Consider the following 16,483-nt stretch of genomic DNA (forward strand, 5'->3'; position numbering starts at 1 on the left):
TCAGGGCGTCAAATCCGAACACCATGATGAACAAAAAGGGTAATATAGCCCAAGCCACCAATGAAAAAATAACCCACAGGCATATGAAAAAGTGAATGAGGGAATGGACCAGCAACCAAAGAAGCCAACTCAAGGACGAATCCTATTAAGAAAAATGAGCCAGTCAAGGTTACCCAACCCCCAAGAGTCAAAGAAACAAAGAAGGGTAGTATGGTAAATAACGAAGTCATTGAAACGGGTAATCGATTTGAACTGTTGGATGAGGATAACATGGAATTCATTGTGGAATCCGGTAATCAGGAAAAGGGGGATAGTAAGGTAATGAATGATAGTTGGGCTAAGAAGCAAAAACACTTGGTGGATACCCAATATTTCGAATTCCTTTCAGCTGAACAAAAAGGATGGGCTCTAGATTATGCTACTAAAAAAATAATTCCTCCAAAAAGGGTCTATCTTAGCTGGTCAGTTTTCCTTAGGAACTATTTTAAATACATGTGTGACTATGGTGATTTTGAGGAGGGGCTGAAGGTGACTGAATATGATAATGTTGCTCCTGTCATGGAGGAAGTTCCAAAGGGATTTCGGAAAGAAAAAACGGAACAAGGGGATGAGGAACTTGATGAGGAGACCCCTTTGTAATGTTGCTCCTGTCATGGAGGAACTTGATGAGGACTGGGTTGTGGAGAATGAGAATGGACGTGTCGGAGATGTTGAGTCAGAAGACGATGGTACGGGCAAGTTAATGACCAGTGATACAATCAAAGAAAACAACAAAAATCAAGATAATGATACGATTATGGGTGGAACTAACCAAACCCCGGTGCCATCAGGGGTATCGAAGTCAAATTAGTTTCATGGATCTTAAAATTGCTGCGTGGAACGTGAGAGGGCTGGTTAATAGGAACAAGCAAGATCTAGTTAAAGAGCTCATGGCTTCTCAAAACTTGAGTGTTTGCTGTATATTGGAATCACACACCACATCAAGCAATATTAGAGGCATTTGTGACAAGGTGTTTAGAGGATGGGAATGGATGTCAAATATGGCCCATTGTACAAATTGGGTTCGTATCATTGTTGGTTGGGACCCAAGGGCTGTTGATATAATGAACATAAATCAAACTGACCAGGCTATGCACTGTCTTGTAAAGCCGAAAATAGGTCACCACCAATTTTTGACCTCATTTGTTTACGGGCATGTCAAGGCTCCTAGACGGAGACCCCTTTGGAATGATTTACAAAGATTGCATAGCACAATGATGAATGAAACTTGTGTTGTTATGGGTGACTTTAATGTTATACTACATCCCTCTGAACGATCACATGGCTCGTCTGAAGTAACTAGAGCTATGGATGACTTTAAAGAGTGTTGTAATGAGGCTGACCTGAGAGACCTAAAGGGATCGGGGCTGCACTTGACTTGGAATAAATCACCAGGAAACGAGAATGGTTTGAGAAAGAAATTGGATAGGGTTATGACCAATAGTAATTTCTTGATTAATAACCCTAATGCTAAAGCTACCTTCCTACCCCCTCTTACATCCGATCACACCCCTAGGATGATGACAATGCCTAATCTCAAGAAAAAGTGGGTTCCAAGGAGTTTCAAGTTCATGAATTTTCTCACACGTAAAGATGGGTTTAGAGAAGTTATTAAAGAGGGTTGGCAAAAGCAATGGAATGGATATACTATGTTTCAAGTTGTCAAAAAGCTCCAAGACCTTAAGGCCCCTATAAGGAAATTCAGCAGGGAGAAAGGGATCTTGGGTAAAAAGATTGATGCTTTGAAGACGGAATTGGGAAAAATCCAAGAGGAGGCCGAAGCTGATCCTAGTAATGTCGATTTGCAACAGGAAGAACAAGCATATATTGAGGCTCTAAAACAAACTCTTATAGATGAAGAGCTCCTGTTGAAACAAAGATCGAAAATTAAATGGTTGAGGGAAGGGGACCAAAACTCTAAGTATTTCCATGCCTCGGTGAAATCTAGGTATAATAGGGGAAGAATCAACTCGTTGGTGGGGACTAATGGGGAATACTATTAAGGAGATGAGATCAATGAGCAGTTTGTGAACTTCTATAAGGATCTGTTGGGTTCGAAGGTTCACACATGCCCTATTAATGATCCCCATGAGCTATTCATAAACAAACTGCCTCCTGAAATTGCCTACAGTATGGTTCGGGAAGTCACAAGTGATGAAATCAAGAATGCGATGTTAAATATTGAGAATGACAAAGCTCCGGGTCCGGATGGGTACACATCTAAGTTTTTCAAGTCAACATGGGACATTACAGGAGAGGATGTTTGCACGGCTATTAAGGAATTCTTCTATAATGGTAAACTCCTAACCCAAGTTAATGCTGCCATTATTTCCCTTGTTCCTAAAAAGAATGACCCGACGGCAGTGGGGGATTTCAGACCCATTGCGTGTTGTAATGTTCTTTATAAGTGCATAACGAAGATAATCTGTGAGAGAATGAAAGAGGGTCTGGGATTAATCATTGATGAATGTCAAAGTGCGTTTGTTCCGGGTAGGATGATTTGTGATAACATCCTCCTAACGCAGGAGCTGGTTAGAAATTACCAAAGGAAACGAGGAGAAACGAAAGTAGCCCTAAAAATTGATCTCCAGAAAGCGTATGACTCAGTTGACCATGAGTTCCTTAGGTAGTGTTTGATTATGTTTGGTTTCCATGATAAGATGACAAAGTGGATTATGACTTGTATCACGTCAGCTTCGTACTCCATCAAAATAAATGGGGAAACACACGGCTACTTCCAATTTACCATGTGGTCCCCTTGTCGAAGACCACATGTCTCCCTACTTATTCACCATTGTTATGGAGGTGCTAAACCTGATTATTAAAAGAAGAATCTCTCAAGAACAAAGGTTTAAGTACCACTGGAAATGTACCGACATGAAGATTACCCATCTTTGTTTTGCTGATGACCTATTGGTCTTCTCTCATGCGGATGTTCATTCTGTCATGGTAATAAAACAAGCCTTGGAGGAATTCAAAGACTGCTCGGGACTGATCCCAAACATGAGCAAGAGTACGATGTTTTTTGGTAATGTCGGCAACCATACAAGGGAAGCAATAAAAGCCATCCTACCTTTTCATGAAGGTCAACTACCGGTTAAATACCTGGGGGTTCCCCTTTTGTCCAAACGTTTATACGCTAGAGATTGTAAGCATCTAATTGATAAAATGAAGACAAGGATAGGGGACTGGAGAAATAAGTTTTTATCCTTTGCTGGCCGTTTGCAACTGATCAATTCAGTCCTCTCCTCCCTTCAAGTTTATTGGGCTTCGATGTTTACGTTACCAGACAATATCATTGATGAAATAGAAGGGTTGATGAGTAAGTTTTTACGGAGCCAGTCCGATCAAGCTAAAGGCAAAGCTCATGTGAACTGGGAAGAGGTGTGTAAGCCAAAATGTCAAGGAGGGCTAGGGATTAAGTCCTTAAAAAACAGGAATTCCTCTCTAATGGCTAAACACATCTGGAATATTGTTACTAAGAAGGAAACTATTTGGGTGCGTTGGATTATGGCAAACAAGCTCAATGGGAGAAGCTTTTGGGATATCAAGGAAAAAGATGGGGACTGTTGGAGTTGGAGGAATATCCTAAAAAATAGGAAACGGATCTGGAATCATTGTGTCACTAATATCGGAGATGGGGCTCAAACCTCGGTTTGGTTTGACATGTGGCACCCGTTAAGCCCCATAGGTGAAATTGTCACAACACGTGAAATATTTAGAGCTGGAATGTCCCTGGAAACGAAAGTGGCAGATATCATAGAAGGGGGAAGATGGAAATGGCCAGAAGAGTGGAGAACTAGATTTGCTTGTTTATTTGATTTTGATCCACCTGGGTTAAGTGAAGGAGAAAGAGAGACTGGAATGGAAAACAAATGATGGGCAAATGGTAAGTTTTTCTACTAACCAAACCTACAAGGACCTATGTGGCAATATGCCTGAAGTTAGCTGGCATAAGGTGATATGGTTCACCCAAAACATTCCCCGACATGCCTTTATTCTTTGGCTGGCAGTGAGGGAAAGGCTTCTAACCCAAGATAGAATGTGGAGATGAGAAAGAACCAACAAGGATCTCAGCTGTGCGTTTTGTAACAACCAAAGAGACTCTCATGAACACCTTTTTTTTAAATATGATTATCCAAATAAAATTTGGAAGGAGGTTAATAAGTTTGCCAAGTTTGAAAATCCGCCGAGTAACTGGGGGGCATGTGTTCAACATTTGAGTGGCCTGCCCACTAACCCGTCCATTCAAAGCATAATTTGGCGGTTAATCTTGGCAGCTGGTGTGTATCATATATGGAGAGAAAGGAATTTGAGATTGTTTCAATCGAGTAGAAGGAACTGGGAGGAGGTTGTGAATGTAATAAAAGACGAGGTTCAAGGGAGGTTAAAAGGCCTTAAGGTAAGGAATACTAAGGGAGCTATTGAAGCTAGTAAAGTGTGGGGATTCAGAGTTAGCAAGGCTAACCCCATTGAGAAGAATAATGTCAGGAACCTATAAGAAAATTTTTGGGCAAGGGCAGGGGGAGGCCGAGTTAAAAAGGGATGGTACAATAAGTGGTATGTTGGGTTTGGCTGTTGTTTCACTAACAGGGTGGGTCTATGGGGGGGCTGGGTTTGTTACTTGTTTGCAGGTCAGAAGCATATGGAAGGCTGGTGATCATAGGAGTATGGTTCTAATAGGGGGGAGGGTATTTTGGGAAATCGCAGAAATAAGGGGCACAAATAAGCGCTTATGGGTAGCTCTCTGCCTTAACGGGTTCCTTCCAATTCTCTCTCACACTATTAAGAGTCTCCGTTTTTTATTTTATTTTCTGTTAGCCCCCACTATCGAAGTCGTGGTCGGGGTTGATTCTGCCCGGAGGATTGGAGGATTAGGATATGATAAGCTTGGAGTTAAGCTTGAAACCTTGGAGGTAAGGATGGACCCAATTGGTGTGCGTAGGATTCCCATTACCACTTGTCAAAAATATTTCTATTTTTTAGCTCTTGCCACCATTGGGAAACCCGGTTGTATTTTGGACCTTGAGTCTTGTGTTGTCAATCTTTTGGGTCTATGTGTTGAGTCTTCCAGTTCACTTGAACTGAAGAAATCCGCTTGGGTCTGGGGGGTCGGGTTGTCATGGGAACAAGGAGAAATAAGGAGACCAAAAAGCCTTTGGGTAGTGCTCTTACTAATTATCCCAAACCTTAGAACTCATATAATTTTTGGTTATTTTTTACTCCTTTTTTAGGAAATTTGAACCCTTTTTTATTTTTTGTGATCACCTGTTCCGGTACCTCGACCCGGGGGATCGCTTCCGCGCTATATGATTGGTGGATAGGATGGAAAGGGTTCAAGGGGAACCATCAAACCAAGGTGTTATGGAAGGACCACATCATGGTGACTAGGACATTAATCTCCTCCCCAAATATTTTTTATACGTTTCTAGCACCTGACCATGATGTGAAAACCGTTAATAGGGATAGAGACCTTTTGCAATTTTACATCTTTGAGTCAGCCGAGTCAACCTCACTTGAGGGGGGAGGGATCATTATTGGGTTGGGGTCCGCTGGGTTACTTACATTTGGGTTGGGGTCCGGTGGGGCTAAGGATTTAATTCTTATAACTAGTAACCAAGCTCAAGACTGGATAAAAGACAACAAGACATGGAAGAAGCCAATTTCTACTGTTAAAGGTACAAACTGTTACACTTCTTTTAGGCTTATTGACTTGGGCTTGGAACGAGGATCAAAGGGGTACCGGATGGGTCGATGGGTTAACAAGAAATGGGCCGAGGACGAGCACCTTGGTATGTGGATTGGGGCAGAGACGGGTTGGGCTGAGAGAATGAAGGAAATATTGAGCTTGGGCCGACAAAGGTTGACAAGGGAAGAAGAAGGTGGGCCTGATCTTGGTATTAAGAAAGATAGTGGCGGGCTGGAAAGAACTACCAAGGTATATTGGGTTACATTGAAGTACGCTGCTTTGTGGATTTGGGCTGGTCAGAATGGGATCACTCAGAAGGCTGGAATGGGTCTGATAAGTGGGCTAGGAACACGGCAGGGGTCTTTGGACGGGGTTCGGATTGCTGAGCTGAATTACATGAACACCGGGCTGGCTAATATGCATTACTCAAACGGAAGGAAGCAAGCTTGGATACAAGCTACCACTACTTATCATTACCAAGGCTTGCTGGAAATCTCGAGTGCTAGTAACATTTGGTTATTGTATTTGCATTATCATTTGTTTATCTGGTTATGTTATGCTACTACCATGGATATTACGTAGGCATTAATTAGTCTATCTTTTTACGAGGCTTAGAGTTTTCTAGTTGAGGGCATGTCCTCATCTAGCTCTTTGTTCTCTCTTTTTGTAACCTTATCTTTTGGTTTATGTTAATTTTACCAAGGGCACTGCCCTTTTACCAAAAAACAATGTTCATAGAGACAAACCTTAGGGATGTATGCATGGACATAATTTATGAGGCACATGTTTCTGATGGAGCTAAAGATGCTGGTATTGAGCAACTACTAAGTTTATCAGGTGAAGTTGGATACAATATTCGTTAATGATATATTATTTAAATTTAATCATTAAATATTATACCTTTCAAATGTTAGTCTGCTAGTGTAAAACTTTTTTTTTTTGTGAAATGATTTTTGCACAATAATGACTCGAGTTTAATAATTGTTTGTTGAAATCTAAAATCTAGGTCGAAGATGAAGTTTTCTCAAAAGCATTCTAAAACCTACTGGGACTGTTGTAAAACCAAGTGAGCTAGTTGGTGGTACAGAGATTGGACCAAACTTGCGTGAGGTAAATGTTTAAGTACCATAAAAATAGATGAAAATTTGGTGAGACCATATGGGTTATTTTCCACAATTCAAGATTGTATTGGTGCATCCATCGCAGGGCCTTGTCCATTCATCTTGGTATGTATTTGTTAAACTTGTGATACGAATAATTTTAATAACATGGAACTTAATGCTTATACATGATGATTTATTTGTAGGTAGTCTGTGAGGATTGAGGACGAAGGATGACTTGGGAATATTATGGTGCTTGTTTCTTTTATTGCTTTTTATTTATTTGTTGAATGTTACAAGAGTTTATGTTGGATAATGTTATAACTTATTTATGTTTAGTGTTTTTGCTATGAATAAGCTTATGTAATATAATTAAGTTTTATTTCTTTCAGTAGTTGATGTTATACACAGTAACTATTATGATTATATATGTTAATGGTCTTTTTATTGTTTAATAAAAACCATTATTCAGATGTCCATAACCGTATCGTAAAATTGTGTGTGTGGATGTTTAAAAAAGGGTTGTATAATATGATTTGTTAGGACTTCGAATTTTTGTCCTATTAAACGTTAAAACATTGTAAAAGTGTTATAATATGGTTTTTAAGAAGCTATTTAAGTTCATAGACATATTATGCGACCATAAAATTTAGTTTTATAATCTTGTTTGAGATATTAGGACCCTTTTCTTGGTAGTATAATGTTCCATCATAAGGGTCCTATAAATTAATTTATAAGGACACTTGTATGTGTATCAAAATTTTACAATTAGGTAAGCACGTGTCAGAACATTCTTAAAGTGTCCTAATATGTTTTTATGGGACGCTTTTTGGTTATTAATTGATATATTATACGACCATAAATAGGTTTCATAATCTTATTTGGGATATCAGGACACTTTTTGATTTTCGAAACTTATAACGACCCCTTTACATGAAACGTTTTTTCTCGTTGATCCTATTAAATAAAAGGGCATATAAAATAGCATTTTAGGACGCTTTCGTGCGTACTAAAAATCTCTTTTTGTTATAGTGTCCTTAGCTAGAAAAACGTCAAGTAATCTGGCGAATGTGTTATCGGTACAATGTTCAGAGTTATATTGTGATATCTACTTGTTAGGAAGTCACGTAATCCAATTATTAGACATCGAAGTATTTTGTATTAACTAATCATCATTGTGAAAATTTAAGCATTGTAATGAAAAAGTGTTCTTAGTGTGCTTAGATAGAAATTATTATTATTATTATTATTATTATTATTATTATTATTATTATTATTATTATTATTATTATTATTATATATATATATAGGTATTGGATCATTTCAGAAGTTTTTTTACAGCGAGAAGTGCGAGAAGTGAAGGTGTAACTCCATTAATCTCTAATTTCACTCCCATTATTAGGTGTAGGTGTGTTGTGTAGGTGCATATGTATGTGTGTAGGTACGTATGTTTGTATATGTGTACGTATGTTTGTATATGTGTGTGTATGTATGTTTGTATGTGTGTAGGTACATAGGTTTGAATGTGGCTCGGTACATTTATATGTTTGTAGGTAGGTTTGAATGTGTAATTAAGACATAAATACAACCAACCTACATATATGTATGTAACATCATATGAAAGGGAGTGAAATTAGGGATTAATGGAGTTACACCTTCACTTCTCGCACTTCTCGCTGTAATATCACTTCTCGCAAGATCCATCCCCTATATATATATATATATATATATATATATATATATATATATATATATATATATATATATATGGGATGGATCTTGAGAGAAGTGTATATATATATATATACCTATATAGGGGATGGATCTTGCGAGAAGTGATATTACAGCGAGAAGTGCGAGAAGTGAAGGTGTAAATCCATTAATCTCTAATTTCACTCACTTTCATATGATGTTACATACATATATGTAGGTTGGTTGTATTTATGTCTTAATTACACATTTAAACCTACCTACAAACATATAAATGTACCGAGCCACATTCAAACCTATGTACCTACACACATACAAACATACATACACATATACAAACATACATACACGTATACAAACATAAGTACCTACACACATACATATGCACCTACACAACGCACCTACACATAAGAAAGAGAGTGAAATTAGAGATTAATGGAGTTACACCTTCATTTCTTGCACTTCTCGTTGTAAAAAGACTTCTGAAATGATCCAATACCTATATATATATATATATATATATATATATATATATATATATATATATATATATATATATATAAAAGAACACCCAATTGTATCTTAAAGGGTATTATACAATACTTTTGACATAGAGAATAAATCTTAATTGGATCCTTGTATTGTGAAGTCATATTAAGTTACCCAACACTTATGTTATAATAAAGATTGATAGTACTTCACACTCAACTCCTTGTAATCCGAATATCAAGTATACCATTCGTTGGTAAAGTATATATACAAACCATGTTCTTAACCACAGTCACGCCAAACTATATATAGTCTCGCCGAATTGTATATAGTGATGTCTAACTGTGTGTAAGACTTACGTTCCAAAATCGATTTCAATCGCGTTCTTGAAAAAACGTTAATGAGTCAACATCTTCATTTCAATCAAAGATAGTATTAAGGTGCTATCCTTTGTATTTATATCAACTCCATTATTCTTTGAATATTATGCAGTATTTGCTACCACAATATTCTAAGATCTTTAATTATCGTTGTAGCTTCGTCTAAAAACTTATAGATCCCATTATGAATTCATTGTTTTCATTATGTTTGATTCAAGCATACGCCATATACCCACCTGTCATGGTAAGTTAATAGTAAATGTCCTTCTGTATAATGACATTTAGCATTTATGTCATATTGAATAAATGTTTGTGCTTAAAGTGTAATAGAACCCTTAGACTCTGATAGATAATCTTAGGACAATATTCTTTACGACTTGTCATAGAAAGAAGCAATATAAAGCAAAGGCGTTTGCATAAACCCCTTTACAAGACGAGAAATGCAAAAAATTTTAGTAGTCTATATAAAGACCGACTAAGATCGTTTCGGAAAAGACTAGCTTATTAGGATTGTAAATATGGATGTAGGCATCGACAAGATAAATTCCTCCTCATGACAGATCAATATTAACCTCAAAGAACCAGTGTTTAAACTGGAGGCAAGATCTAGTAGTTTAATTTGGTAGACTTATCAATGTTTTGGTGTGTGCTTACATAATGAAGTAGAGTATTGTGCTTACAGTTGCAATCATAAAGATAACTACTTGACTTGTGATATGGAGTTACTTGATAGAAAAGCTTATATCATGTTAAGTAGCTAACGTTATCGTCTCAAGGAAGATTACCTTGCTATCAAGAAAAGATATTGTTGTTAATGCGGACTAAAGATTTTTATTCAGATTTGAAACGTGTACTTGAAGACGATAAAGAATCTGGAAAATTTATATAACGGTAAGATACCGGATAGCTAGCAAGTTAAAGCAAAGCATTAGAATGTTACACCCTCTATGCTCAGTCGAATCTCTAGGACGAGATTCAAATAAGGATTGTAAATAATGTGACTCTACCTCTACCGATTCTTGAGGTTGTCTAACTTGGTTGTGAGTGCGACGGCTGTTTCGATTCAAGTGTTAAAACCATTGATGGAATACTTGGACCTCCAATAATTTTCTCTTGTTGATCTAGATAGGCATCACGCGCCTTGGATATTTTAATGGAAAATTTAAAAACTTGTGATTGGTGCTGATGCACATTCACACCTATTTTATAAGTTATTTTATTAACTTCTGAACAAGTACTATAATTTTCTAAGTTAAAATGCCACGTTGATCCTTTGGTTGATTTACAAATTGTTGTGAGAATGTGATCATATCCTATATTTTTTCACACACGTTTAATAATAATAATGAATAGTATTTTATCCATGTTGTCCTAAAACAACAGAAACGACAATATGCCACCAAAATTAAGACAAATTATGCTGGTAGAAGATATGGATTACCGACATACTCTAAAGGATTAGCTCAACTAATCTCTCAACATGTTAACACTATTTTAAATCATTGAAATATTAGCCAATGTTACTATGAATTGGATATAAAAAAATCCTTAATATTTGAGTGTAAATATTCCAACTTTCGCGTGAAAACTTGGTCAACTTTAGTGTACACGGTTACACAAATTAAAAGTTCTTGTATGGATTTTAATAATGAATGGATGGAATATATGATTAGTGTTTAATACATGTATCTCTGTGTACACATGGGTTACCTATAATTATGACCTATAATAGGAGTGTAACATCCCTAAATTTCTCGTTAACTGAACATCACACGTGTAAGGTTTGTAGATTAATTTATCGGTTCGCTTAAGGGCTCAGGGACTCTTGGACATGTATAAGAAGTGTTATTACTCTAGTTTGGCAGCAAGGGGAACATTTTACGAAGTGCAGGGGGCTGAATTGAAACATCTTGATATTATCAACCCTAAGCCACCCCCTTTTCCTTATTTGCGATCGGTAGTTTTCCCCATACCCAAACCCCACGTTTTTGACCTCCAAAATTCAATTCCAAACTGCTGGAGGTTGACCATGGTGTGTACTACACTCCCATATTCTTTAATTCCATTATTCGGTCGTTAATATGGTCAATTAAGCCGTTTCTTGGACTAGGGATAGATTTTGATTAAATTCGTTTGGCACACTTCCGAAGGTCAAAAGTTGGATTTTTTGGTGTCAAAAGTTTCCCAGGTAAGTCTAGTATATCATACTAAAATTTCATGGAATTTGGAGTTGTTTTGGTAGGTCAATTGTAAATAAACGAAAATTAGGGTTTTGTCGGGTTTAAAATCACAATTCTTGCAATTGGGGCGTTATTTGAAGGAACTCCAACCCTATCAGTTTGTGGTGTAAGGATAGGGGGAAATTATTGTTTTGGTCTGTGACACCCGGTAATTTCCCAATCCCATAAACTAAGTAATCAACCTAATTATTAGGTGATTGTGAATATTATGCGCCATGCGCGGATGCGATGCATGTTATGATCAGCGCGGGGCATATGTTATATGCGCCATGCGCGGATGCGATGCGCGCCATGTTAGGATCAGCGCGGGCATATGTTATATGCGCCACGCGCACAGGTTTTTGTTGTGTTTTCATGACAACTTAATTTTATGTCGTTTCTGTCTAATGGGTTACATACCTCTTCAATAATCAAATCATTTGTGCGCGTGCGGAAAGGGAACTAACCTCCCCGCATGGCGGGAACATTGAGAGCTAGTTTGTTTGAAGCTCCAAGATGGAATTGACTTCAACATAACTGATCACTATGTTGAAATACCAAGACCTCATGGAGAATCTACAAATGAAACTCAACGTACCTGACTACGAGAAGGTTACGCACCTACCCGCATCAAATAAAAAGGAGTTATGTGCGACACCTGCGGGAAGAATCCCCGCGGGACACCTTAAAACTAAACCCGTTACGCATGAACGTCTGCACAGAAACCAACCACCTTTTCGCTTAAATCCAAAAGTTCACCCTGTTAATAAACTCTGAGAACGCTGGTTCCAGCAGAGCCAGATGGACTCGCCGGATTCCTTATAAGGGCGCCTGCGCAGTGATACGCGTAGGATTCGTTACAAGGACGCTTGCGCTAAGACCAACTGGAGCCGCCAGACCCACAACGTTCAAAGAAATGGCCTTCACGCAGAAGGCTATACGCGCAAGGCTACACGCACAAAACACTTAGTCTATTCTTCAGATGAAAGGGGATTACCCCCGCCCAGAAAGAACCAGTTGCGTGTTTCAGAGATTTTTACCTTTTGACTGCACACTGACAACAGTACCAGGAAAAGTATACTGTAACACGAAATGTCAGCTGTCAGCCACACCTACTCTCACCAACCACAGTCCTGCATGTACTGTCAAATCCATCAGAATCTTTATAACCACTCCCTAGGACCATCACCCCCCCCATCCCTAAAATAAATAATAATAAACCCCATACCTTGTCGTCATTACACCCAATATAAATAAGATTTCAATCCCCTAAATCAAGGGATTGTGTTCCCTTGAATTTGCCTATAAATAAGTATCAATTCTTGAATAAAAATATCACACAAACACACTTCAAACTCCTCTCTTAAACCTGTAATTCTGCACTCCCGAGCATCCGTTTCCAGTTCCGTTTCCATCACTAGGTAAGCCGAAACTTTAGTCTTAAGATTTACTTTTCTGACCAACCCTTATATTCTTCGATTTCTTGATCTTAATATACATATTTCTTGTTATTTAAACATATTCTAGACTTCCAATTTCGAGGCTAACATCAGGAAACCCGAATCTCGTTTAATCTCTCTCTAAACCATCACTTAACAAGAATCACAGGTGAGTCTCACAGCCCCTATTTTCACTGTTTTTAAACTGTTTTCGGGGCGAGGGACACGTGTTTAAATTATGTTTTATCATGGTATATCTACAAGCAATGCAAACGATTATCTGTTCATGATGTTTATCTTGGTTTTCAATGTGAGTGCGCAAGATTTAGAAAGTGATCACTTCGTCAATGGAACTCTAAGGGTAGGGACTACTGTGTTTGATCAACCCGCTCGTAGGGGTCACACCTCTTTGCATAGACGAGTGCCTAGTATGGTCATGGGGTAGTACTACTGGCTGCAAAGCCCGCTCGTAGGGGTCGCACCTCTTTGCATGGACGAGCGCCTAGTTTTCCGAGCACAACGTCCGCGCGTAACCCGCGGGACGGTATTTTAGCTCGTAGTGGCAGCGCCACTTTGCATGGACGAGCACGGTTTTCAGAAATGTCCGCGCGTAACCCGCGGGACGGTTTTATCAAGCATATGTTTTAATGATATCAGAAATATGTTTCAAATATGGTTTTATCAAGGATATGATGCAATACGATTTATCAAGTCACCAAAAACTTGTGAACTCACTCAGTTTATACTGATTCAAATGTTTTTACGTGTCTTTCAGGTGATAATTAGTAGCGCAAGGAGTCACACATAGAGCACTTCACGCTGAACATCTATAAAAATGGTTTTTGGAAGATTTTAGTTCTATCCCTTCCACACGCGTGGTTGTTCCCGCCGTGTAAGGGGATATGGCGCGGAAATCTTCAACGTTTTTCATATGTGGATGTTTTTATATGTAATTCTAAACAATGTAATGTATTTTGTACTAGACATTTCATGCGCAATGGAAAATTTATTTGAATGTTTGCAATGACCCGTGCTTGATTATCAATTCCCACTCGCGCGCACCCGGCTGTTTCCGCCGTTTAGGGCCGGGTGTGACAGATTGGTATCAGAGCACTGGTTATAGCGAACTAGGAAAGAAGTTTTAACCTAGACTATAACCGTAGGGGAATCGCATGAAATATTTTGCAAAGAAAATATTTTCAAAAGAAAAACCACACACACACTTAGGAACACGGGTCACACAATGTCTAGTGAACACTAAGGATAAGAACATTATGTGCTCAGGGTACATGCGCTAAGTTTGATATATTTTCGTTCTCTTTTAAGAAAAACGAGAATGCCTCCAACCAGAGCCAAGGGAATTACCATGACACCCGAGGAACTCGCAGAAATAATCGCACAGGCGATCGCAACGCATGAGGCCAGCAAGGCCGAATCAAGTCAGGGTCGTCAAGAGACCGAAACCCCAGAACCCGAATCAGGAGCTTTGGACAAAGGATGCTCCTATAAGACATTTATGGCCTGTAAGCCTTGGCCATTCAAGGGCACCGAAGGGGCCATTGGGCTCTACAACTGGATCGACAAAATGGAGACAGTTCTCTCCATTAGCGGGTGTAGTGAAAATCAAAAGGTCCTTTACGCGACCTGCATGTTTCAAGAAGCGGCCTCGTCTTGATGGAAACTTCAAGTGAAAACATTGGGACGAGAAGTTGCTCTCCACAAGACCTGGGAGGAGCTGAAGGAAATGATGATGAAAAAGTTCTGCTCTCGCGCAGAAATTCAGAGTCTACAGCAGGAATTTTGGAACCACACCATGATAGGAACTGATATCAACGCCTACAACAACCGATTCAACGAACTTTGCCAGATGGTGCCGGATATGGCAAACACGGAGGAGAAAAAGATCGAGAGGTATATCTTTGGGTTACCCCATGTTATCAGAGTTCCGCTCAATGCCGCAGCGCCTCCAACCTTTGATGAGGCAGTGGCGCGGGCCATCACTCTTACAAGAGATACGGTCCGTGCGGGCATGTTGACCTCGCGCGGGGAACGAGCAGCGAACCTCTGACCCCAAGAGAAAATGGAACTCTCACCACCGAGGGTCCGACTCCAAGCAACCACCATTCAAGAAACAGGAGAGCGTAAGGTCTTACGCGATACAAGCCCTGGAGCCACCACGAAAAGGGTACAATGGGCCTCGCCCATGGTGCAACAGATGCAAGTATCACCATGAGGGTGAATGCGCAAGCATCGTATGCGCCAAATGTAGCAGACCAGGGCACAAGGCGATAAACTGCCATAAGGAAGCTGGAGCAAGCGACAACTGCTACGCATAGCGGGAAGCCAGGACATTTCAGTCGGGATTGCCCGCAAAAGAGAAACCAAGCTCGCGGGAGAGCCTTTGTGATCGGCGCGGGCGAAGCAAAAGAAGAACTGTCACACCCGGCCCTGAGCGGCGGAAACAGCCGGGAGCGCACGAGTGGGGATTGATAATTAAGCACGGGCCTTTGCAAAACATTCAAAGATTTTTATTGCGCATGAGAAGTTTAGTACAAACACATTACATTGTTCAAAGATTACAAAAAGAAACATCCAAGTATAAAACTGAAGATTTCCTCGCCATATCCCCTTGCGCGGCGGGTAACCGTGCGCATCGAGGGGATAAAACCAAAATCTTCCAAAAAGCTTGTTTTAGATGTTCAGCGTGTGGTGCTCTAAGTGTGACTCCATGCGCTACCTAGTTATCTCCTGAAAGACACGTAAAAACATTTGAATCAGTATAAACTGAGTGAGTTCACAAGTTTTAGTAACTTGATAAAATCATTCTGAAACATTTCTGGCAACATCATTAACATCTGCTTGGTAAAATCGTATTAACACATAATTCTGACAATATTCTGATAAAAATCGTTCCGCGGGTTACGCGTGAACAAATTCTGGATACGGTGCTCGTCCATGTAAGTGGCGCAGCCACTACGAGCTAAAATAACGTAAAACCGTCCCGCGAGTTACGCGCAGACGTTTCTGGAAAACTATGCTCGTCTATGCAAAGAGGCATTGCCCCTACGAGCTAAGGATACTGTCCCGCGGGTTACGCGCGAACAATTCTGAGAAACTGTGCTCGTCCATGCAAAGAGGCATTGCCCCTACGAGCTAAGGATACCGTCCCGCGGGTTACGCGCAGACGTTGTGCCGGAAAACAAGGCGCTCGTCCATGCAAAGAGGCGCGACCCCTACGAGCGGGCTCAACCCCATAGTACTGCCCCATGCCAGGCACTCGTCCATGCAAAGAGGTGCGACCCCTACGAGTGGGCGGATCAAACCAGCAGTCCCTACCCTTAGAGTTCCAATGGTAAAGTGATCACTTACTCGAGTTCTAGCGCACATACATTGAAAACCTTAGATAACCGTTTGCATT

The 16,483-nt window shown here is 39.7% G+C and overlaps 1 protein-coding gene across 1 annotated transcript; it reads left to right on the forward strand.

Moving 5' to 3' along the window:
- The first annotated feature begins 854 nt into the window (after positions 1–854).
- On the forward strand, positions 855–2,042 carry LOC143618217 (uncharacterized). Its single transcript, XM_077090512.1, has one exon. The coding sequence runs from the start codon at positions 855–857 to the stop codon at positions 2,040–2,042; it is 1,188 nt and encodes a 395-aa protein (XP_076946627.1).
- The last annotated feature ends 14,441 nt before the right edge of the window (positions 2,043–16,483 follow it).

This window comes from Bidens hawaiensis, unplaced genomic scaffold, assembly GCF_021521415.1.
Source record: "Bidens hawaiensis isolate Kalapana, Puna unplaced genomic scaffold, B.hawaiensis_p1.1 tig00065398_1, whole genome shotgun sequence".
NCBI classification, from domain to species: Eukaryota; Viridiplantae; Streptophyta; class Magnoliopsida; order Asterales; family Asteraceae; genus Bidens; species Bidens hawaiensis.

Excerpts from the sequence above, each read along its gene's own strand:
- LOC143618217 (XM_077090512.1), top strand. The coding sequence starts at position 855 with ATGGATCTTAAAATTGCTGCGTGGAACGTGAGAGGGCTGGTTAATAGG.